Below are 8,826 nucleotides of genomic sequence, written 5' to 3'. Positions count from 1 at the left end.
GTCTTTCTGTGTCTGTCTGTAATCCTTTCCTGTTGTCTATCTGTTGTTACACTTTGTCTTTCTGTGTCTGTCTGTAATCCTTTCCTGTTGTCTATCTGTTGTTATACTTTGTCTTTCTGTGTCTGTCTGTAATCCTTACCTGTTGTCTTTCTGTTGTTACACGTTGTCTTTCTGTGTCTGTCTGTAATCCTTACCTGTTGTCTATCTGTTGTTACACTTCGTCTTTCTGTGTCTGTCTGTAATCCTTTCCTGGTGTCTATCTGTTGTTATACTTTGTCTTTCTGTGTCTGTCTGCAATCCTTTCCTGTTGTCTATCTGTTGTTACACTTCATCTTTCTGTGTCTGTCTGTAATCCTTTCCTGGTGTCTATCTGTTGTTATACTTTGTCTTTCTGTGTCCATCTGTAATCCTTTCCTGTTGTCTATCTGTTGTTACTCGTCGTCTTTCTGTGTCCGTCTGTAATCCTTTCCTGTTGTCTATCTGCTGTTACACTTTGTCTTTCTGTGTCTGTCTGTAATCCTTACCTGTTGTCTATCTGTTGTTATACTTGGTCTTTCTGTGTCTGTATGTAATCCTTACCTGTTGTCTATCTGTTGTTATACTTTGTCTTTCTATTGTCTGTCTGTAATCCTCTTCTGTTGTCTGTATGTTATCACCATCTTTTGTAATTTGTCACCCTCCTGACTGTTGTCACATTCTGTTGTCACCCTCTTGTCTATTGACACCTTATAGTCTCTGTTGTCACCCTCTTGTATATTGATACCTAATAGTCTCTGTTGTCACCCTCTTGTATATTGATACCTAATAGTCTCTGTTGTCACCCTCTTGTATATTGATACCTAATAGTCTCTGTTGTCACCCTCTTGTATATTGATACCTAATAGTCTCTGTTGTCACCCTCTTGTATATTGACACCTTATAGTCTCTGTTGTGTCCCTCTTGTCTATTGATAACTTATAGTCTCTGTTGTCACCCTCTTGTATATTGATACCTAATAGGCTCTGTTGTCACCCTTTGTAGTTGTTCCGTTTGTGGGTTATCACCACCTGTTGTATGTACGTTGTCAACCTTTGTCTTTCTTTGTTTTCTCTGTTGGCCTACTCCGACGTTTGTTTTACACTTTTGTCACCATCTATTTTATAATATGTTACCACCCTTTGTTATATATCTGGTGTCATCCTATTCTTGTCTATTGATAACTTATAGTATAGTCTCTGTTGTGACCCTCTTGTCTTTTGATACCTTATAGTCTCTGTTGTGCCCCTCTTGTCTATTGATTCCTTATAGTATAGTCTCTGTTGTGACCCTCTTGTCTATTGAGACCTTATAGTCTCTGTTGTGACCCTCTTGTCTACTGATACCTTATACTCTCTGTTGTCACTCTCTTGTTTACTGATACATTATAGTCTCTGTTGTCACTCTCTTGTCTATTGATACCTTATAGTCTCTTTTGTCACCCTCTTGTCTATTGACACCTTCTAGTCTCTGTTGTCACCCTCTTGTCTACTGATACATTATCGTCTCTTTTGTCACTCTCTTGTCTATTGACACCGTATAGTCTCTGTTGTCACCCTCTTGTATATTGATACCTAATAGTCTCTGTTGTCACCCTCTTGTATATTGATACCTAATAGTCTCTGTTGTCACCCTCTTGTATATTGACACCTTATAGTCTCTGTTGTGTCCCTCTTGTCTATTGATTCCTTATAGTCTCTGTTGTGACCCTCTTGTCTAGTGATACCTTATAGTCTCTGTTGTGACTCTCTTGTCTATTGATACCTTATAGTATAGTCTCTGTTGTCACCCTCTTGTATATTGATACCTAATAGTCTCTGTTGTCACCCTTTGTAGTTGATCCGTTTGTGTGTTATCACCACCTGTTGTATGTACTTTGTAAACCTTTGTCTTTCTTTGTTTTCTCTGTTGGCCTACTCCGACGTTTGTTTTACACTTTTGTCACCATCTATTTTATAATATGTTACCACCCTTTGTTATATATCTGGTGTCATCCTATTCTTGTCTATTGATAACTTATAGTATAGTCTCTGTTGTGACCCTCTTGTCTACTGATACCTTATACTCTCTGTTGTCACCCTCTTGTCTATTGACACCTTGTAGTGTCTGTTGTGACCCTCTTGTCTATTGATAACTTATAGTCTCTGTTGTCACCCTCTTGTATATTGATACCTAATAGTCTCTGTTGTCACCCTTTGTAGTTGTTCCGTTTGTGTGTTATCACCACCTGTTGTATGTACGTTGTAAACCTTTGTCTTTCTTTGTTTTCTCTGTTGGCCTACTCCGACGTTTGTTTTACACTTTTGTCACCATCTATTTTATAATATGTTACCACCCTTTGTTATATATCTGTTGTCATCCCCTTTTGTCTGTCACCTTTGTTGTATGTCTGTCTTCACCCTCAGTTGTCTGTTGATGTCACCACCAGTTGTCTAGATCTGTTTTATGTATGTAATAACCCTTTGTTATATATCTGGTGTCATCCTATTTTGTCTGTCACCTTAATTTGTTGTATGTCTGTCGTCACCCTCAGTTGTCTGTTGATGTCATCACCAGTTGTCTAGATCTGTTTTATGTATGTAATAACCCTTTGTTGTATATCTGGTGTCATCCTATTTTCCAGCATCGTCAATATCCAGGGGTTACGCTAACGTTCGCTCTCTACACCTCTGGAATATGTCGTAGCAAAATTGAAGGCTAAGTGGTCACCACCTTGTTGATAAAACGAGAAAACTAGTTTGATCCTTTGATACACATTAAAATAATCTTGCGGTCATGTAACAGTAAAAATTGACAGGCTTTGAAGTTGGGCATCTCTCCTTTGTAAGCTTCAAAGGACAGGTTTCGGCTTGGCGATTGGTCAGGTTTTTTTACCTGAGACCAATCAAAATGCTATCTTTATGACTTCAATTTTGCTATGACATATTCCAGGGGTGTAGAGATCGAAAGTGAGCGAAACCCCTTGATATCGAGGATGATTTTCCAGTAGCCTTTGTTGTCTGTCTGTTGTTACCAATTATGGTTTGTCTGTTGTCACTATCTGTTGTCATCATCTATTTCACGTATGTACATTTAAAGTCACCCTTTGTTTTATTTCTGTTGTCATCTCCTTTTGTGTTTTACCTTTATTGTCTGTCTGTTGTCAGTATTAGTTGTCTTTAGTTGTCACTTTCTGTTTTCCTGTCATCATCATCATTTTCTGTTTGCTGTCAGTCCAGTTGTCTTTTGTTATCACTGTCTTGTTGCATTGTCACTACCGTTATCTGTAAGCTGTCATCCTCAGTTGTCTTACTATTTTAAATAGCTGTTGGCATTCTGTTTTCTGTTGTCACCCTCATTGTTTCTCAGTCGTCACATTCAGTTGTCAGTTTACACTCTCTGTTTTCATCCTCTGTTGTCTGTCTGTAGTCATCTTTTGTCTGTTGTCATCCTATGTATTTCTGATGTCACCCTCTGTTGTCTGTCCGTTGTCTCACTATGGTATGATATTTCCTTAAGTAACATTTAAAGACTGCATAGTACATAGGCAGTTATCCATCTTTACAGACTAATCAGTGTCAATTTTCTCATTTACCAACAGACCACAGAACAAATATTTCTGGTATGTCACCTACAACTGGACACAGTGCCAATGTTTTGGACAATATAACAGGTTTTCGGGTAGATTCTAGCCGACCCGGTGGAAAGTCTGACCCAAATCATCACAGTAACTCAGGAACAGAACCAGGTCAAGGGGAAACACTGGATCCTGTGCCTACATCAGAGAGAAATACCAAAGAGGCACCTGTAGTTATGTCAGGTCCCGAGGCACCTACAGGTAAAATTTTGACTGACAAAGTCATTCAATGACAAAGTCCTGTCCTCAAAGTAAGGTTAATGTCTGTGTATTGTTATGCAATTGTTAACCTCTAAAAGGTCACGATCACCATACATAGTTCATATTATATTCCTATCCTCTGAAAATGGTATAAGATGCATGTCTGTTTGTTGTGTGATGCAGGTTTGATACTTCAATTTTGCCTATCAATAGGCCAAATGTCCGGGTCGAGTGACATGAAAAATATACAATTTCGTCACATTGTTGTACAGGTAAACAATACAAATCGCTCACTCAGTCATATTAAGCTTGACAAAGGGACCAGTGGGTCTTGAAACGTTGCGACACGTTTGATACATACATTGTTTGTGTAAAAAGTACAGTAACAATTTGATATTACATGTGTCCAAACAAATGAATCCCATTGAAGATATATTAAATTGTTGATGTTTATTATATAAGTTAATCATGTCCTTATCCAGTGAAGAATGTTAAAGAAACCTTAATAGGCCAGTGATTTGAATGCTTAATATTGTATGGGAATACTTTTTCATAAGGAAGAGTGTCCCATACTGAAAATGGGTCTCATGCTCTGCTTTATAAAGAGTCGCAGCCCTTAATTTACCTCTTATACTGTAATCTTCATTTCCCAGATTTTGTTTGTGAGTACCTTTTAGGATGGTGGACTGATACCTACTAAAATCAAGTCTCCTACACCAATATATGGAGTTATAGCCCTTTCCTAATTCATTTTTTCATATCATTTTGGGTATAAATCCTGGCAAACCTGCAAATGTTTATGCAGGCCTTGCAAGGCTTTGCCAAGGCTTCCCTGAAAGCAGCATCAGATTACTAGGTCTGACCTTATTTCATAAATGAACAACTCTGGTCCAACTGGTCCAACCGCTTGGATTGCGATTAACGAAAGCGGCCCAAGTGTATACTAAGGGAGGTAACTGTAAGTCAAATGACAAGCACAGTATAAAGTTAAAGGTAGTATATGACCTTAACATGCAGTACATGGTTTCTATAGATGCTGCTGCTGCTGCTGCTGCTGGAACAGTTGGCAAGGTGACATGGCAGTACAAAGATGAGTATGGAGGCTGGACCTGTTACTCCGAGGAAAACAGCAACAAGATAGAGAAAACCTACACCAAGTCTGCTAAGGGCATGACTGTAATCAACGGGGGCAGGTAAGTAAAATATTAGGGGGCAGGCGTGACTGTAATCAACTGGGGCAGGTAAGTAAAACATTAGGGGGCAGGCATATCTGTAATCAACTGGGGCAGGTAAGTAAAATATTAGGGGGCAGGCGTGACTGTTATCAACAGGGGCAGATAAGTAAAATATTAGGGGGCAGGCATGACTGTAATCAACTGGGGCAGGTAAGTAAAATATTAGGGGGCAAGGATGACTGTAAATAATGAGGGCAGGTAAGTGAAATATTAGGGGGCAAGCATGACTGTCATCAATAGGGGCAGGTAAGTAAAATATTTGGGGGCAAGCATATGTAAATGATTAGTAAATAACGTAAAACATTATAGGGGGGCAGGCATGACAAATCAACAGGGGCAAGTAAGTAAAACATTCAGGGGACAGGCAGAATAGGTAGAACTCCACCTGAAATATATGTTGGATTTTTTTGTCACTTTGCACAGTGAAGATACATAATACATAAATGTGCATGAAGAAAGAAATTAGTTATTCGACTATTTTTCCAAGTGTTATGACCCTTGAAACTATAATCTCTGCTCCAGTAACGTACCTTACAAGCGCGACTCCGCCTTAATGATTTATTGTGCATAGATCAAATGAAGTGGGGAGGGGGTATATCTTTGTGAGATCGCTCATAGTTTCTCTAGTTTTCATCGAAAACTGAAGTAAATTTACTGATGTATACATAAGTACTTGTGCAATTTTCATTACTTGGAAGATATTTCTATGTTATTTTTTTTCCACACTGTAATTATATGTAGGTACCCATATATTGATTATACCAGTACTTATTCTGACCCGGTGAAATTTTAGAGTCTTATCAAATTTTAATAGATTAGCACATTGTTAAATTGCTGCATGCCAAATATATGCAATGAAGAACAATATACAGGACATCAATTGGCACATTCATAATTAAGCACAATAATTTAAGTTCAAAAAACACTAAAATAAAACTACTGCTAAGATATGAATGTTTACAGTTTATCAAATGTACTTGATTATGCAATACAGTGTGTCCTAAGCTATGAGTGTTCATATTTAACTCATTCACCCCTGAAATTTCATAATGAACTATTCCAACCTTTGAACTGGAAAAGTCCAAGTGTGTCTTCAGGGATAAATAAGTTAAGTAAATCATATTTTCTCTGAATGTTTACAGGCACAGAATCCTGCTGGCTAAAATGACGCAGGTCCACACCACAACCAAACACATGACTGCTGTTAGGCGCCAGGTGAAGTGAGGGTTTCTACGAACCTAGTAATGCTTTACAAGATATTGCTGTTAGATGACAGATCAAGTGAGGGTTTCTACGAACCTAGTAATGCTTTGCAAGATATTGCTGTTAGATGACAGATCAAGTGAGGGTTTCTACGAACCTAGTAATGCTTTGCAAGATATTGCTGTTAGATGACAGATCAAGTGAGGGGTTCTCCGAAACTAGTAATGCATTACAAGATACTGCTGTTAGATGACAGATCAAGTGAGGGTTTCCACAAAAACTTCAATACATTACAAGATCGCTAACAGATGCCAAGTCAAGTGACGGTTTCTCCACAACAGCCAAACAGATGTCTTCTGCTATAGGGATCAGCTCCAATTAGTAATTTAACCCAGCTGACAGGAATTCGACCTTCACCAAACATATGTCCTCAGCTATAGGTACCAGGTCCAGTGAATGGCCCAGGGACACGTGCACGCTCCCATCATCATCAAACACAAGACACAAAGCACAGCCTGTGGTGGATCCAGAGTTTAATTTGTACGGTTTCTGTTTTAGAATGCTTCAAAACACATTGTGTTTAACAGAAGGATGACAGATTAATTTGAATATTTAATTAAAAAGAGACAGAAAGGATTTCTTTAAGCCCCATGTAGATTTTCTACCTAAGTTTAAGTCAATGGAATAACTTTTTGCCTTATATGGGAAGAAGAACTGTTCAATTTTAATGCCGTAGCTATAATAAGCTGCTATATATGATTAGGAATATGTCTTATAAATATTCGAAAGGTAAAATTAAAAGTTTTTATAATCACAAATTAATGTCTGAAGTGATAATAGAGATATAAAGAATCTCAAATGCTTTCTCATCATTTCTGATTTTAGCCAAACAAACTTTATCTTTAGTTTTTTCATCATATGGTAAACACAAATATGTTAGAAATGCAATCAATTTTGGGGCTCGGTCAAACTCATGCATATTTTGTGAAGCTCCTGCAATCTGATTGCATTGGCAGATGGTTTCTGAATATCTTTTGAAGAAATGTCTGATTAAGATGAAATTTGCCTTATGCTGCGCCTCACTGGAGTCTAATCTCTGTCCGTCTGTCGTGCATCGTGCATCGTCCGTCGTGCGTAAACTTTTTACATTTTCGACTTCTTCTCAGGAACCAGTGGATGGATTTTTTTAAACTTGGTCTGAATCATCCTTGGTAAATGAGGCTTCAAAATTGTAAAATTGGGATTCCTACCCCAACCCCTGGGGCCAGGGCGGGGCCCCAAAGGGAAAATTAACCAATATTTCAAAAATCTTCTTCTCCAGACTCATAGGTACTACAGTTATTTTCTCTGCATGGATGGAAAGATCATCATGGGCTTTATTGAAATTGTAAATTTCAGGACCCCTGGACCATCTGTTCTTCCTTGGAGATCGGGGGGTAACGTTTACTATAGTTTATATAGGGAAATAACACTTTTGGGTATATTTTGACGATTTTCGGCAGAGAATTATTCAAACTTGGTCAGAATTATCTTTGGTGGATGAGGGTATAACATTGTAAAATTGGGATTCCTGCCCCATCCCCAGGGGCTAGGGTGGGGCCCCAAAGGGAAAATTTACCAATATTTTAAAATTGTTATCCTTTGATGACATGACAAGTATTGTATTTCACTTTGTTTACATGCTGATTCCCACATCGCATGTTAACAAGGAAATTGACTTAACAGTACCTATGATATAACTCAGGTGACCGCTACCAGTACCTATAATACAACTCAGGTGACCGCTAAGGCCCTTGGGCCTTTTGTTTATAGCTAGGGCTGCTGTGATGTGATTAAAGATGCTGTTGCTTTTTAATAATAGCAGTGACCAGTCAGCCTGCATTCCTCCAACTATATTGTTGTTTAATCTATCTATTTATTCTATTTCGGAACACCTAGCAGATAGTTGCGACTGCTTATCAAATTTGGTTGTATATCATTTGATTTGTTGTTCCCTTCTAAATATGAGTCTTGTGAACTTCAAGATATTCATTAGTTTGTCTGTATGATCTCGAGTAGAGTCCGCGGTGGAGAACGGGAAAACTTAGGGTTATGACAATATCGTATGTAATAGTATGCTACGGAATTAGCAAATAATACGATTCATCACACAACTTTTGCATTATACTGTGAATATATCATATGTCATGTTTTGGTGTTATGAACATTGTAACTGGTGTTATATATGACGTCACATTTATGACAGTACATGATGTCATAGACTTCAAGAACTGGACGATAGTCGAGGACCATTTTGTTATTTTCAGAATTTAGCATAATTTCCTGATTATAGTATGTGATAAGATTATCTCTAAGTAATTGTATGAAAGTCATCCTAAAGAAAAAAAAATCAAATCTTGCATTGTCTTACTAAAATATAACAATTGTTTTTATTTTAATTTTTGGGAGGTTTAATTTGCTGATCTTAACTAAAAAAAACTTAAACTACCAAATGTAAATCTCCTGTGGAATTCGAATTCATTCCAGATCCTGTAGTCAACCACAACTGTGATCAGA

At 37.8% G+C, this 8,826-nt stretch overlaps 1 protein-coding gene across 2 annotated transcripts in view; it reads left to right on the top strand.

The window, feature by feature from the left end:
* LOC110453756 overlaps positions 1-7,462 on the top strand; it is a 37,043-nt gene extending 29,581 nt beyond the window's left edge. For both annotated transcript variants that reach the window (XM_021502891.1, XM_021502890.1), the window contains exons 21-23: positions 3,596-3,832; positions 4,866-5,025; positions 6,210-7,462. In XM_021502891.1, coding sequence (XP_021358566.1) covers positions 3,596-3,832; positions 4,866-5,025; positions 6,210-6,291 — 479 coding nt within the window. In that variant the 3' untranslated portion in view covers positions 6,292-7,462. The remainder of the gene's footprint in view (positions 1-3,595; positions 3,833-4,865; positions 5,026-6,209) is intronic.
* The last annotated feature ends 1,364 nt before the right edge of the window (positions 7,463-8,826 follow it).

This window comes from Mizuhopecten yessoensis, unplaced genomic scaffold (genome assembly GCF_002113885.1).
Source record: "Mizuhopecten yessoensis strain PY_sf001 unplaced genomic scaffold, ASM211388v2 scaffold7493, whole genome shotgun sequence".
Classification (NCBI taxonomy): Eukaryota; Metazoa; Mollusca; class Bivalvia; order Pectinida; family Pectinidae; genus Mizuhopecten; species Mizuhopecten yessoensis.
This window is presented reverse-complemented; position numbering and strand designations above follow the sequence as displayed.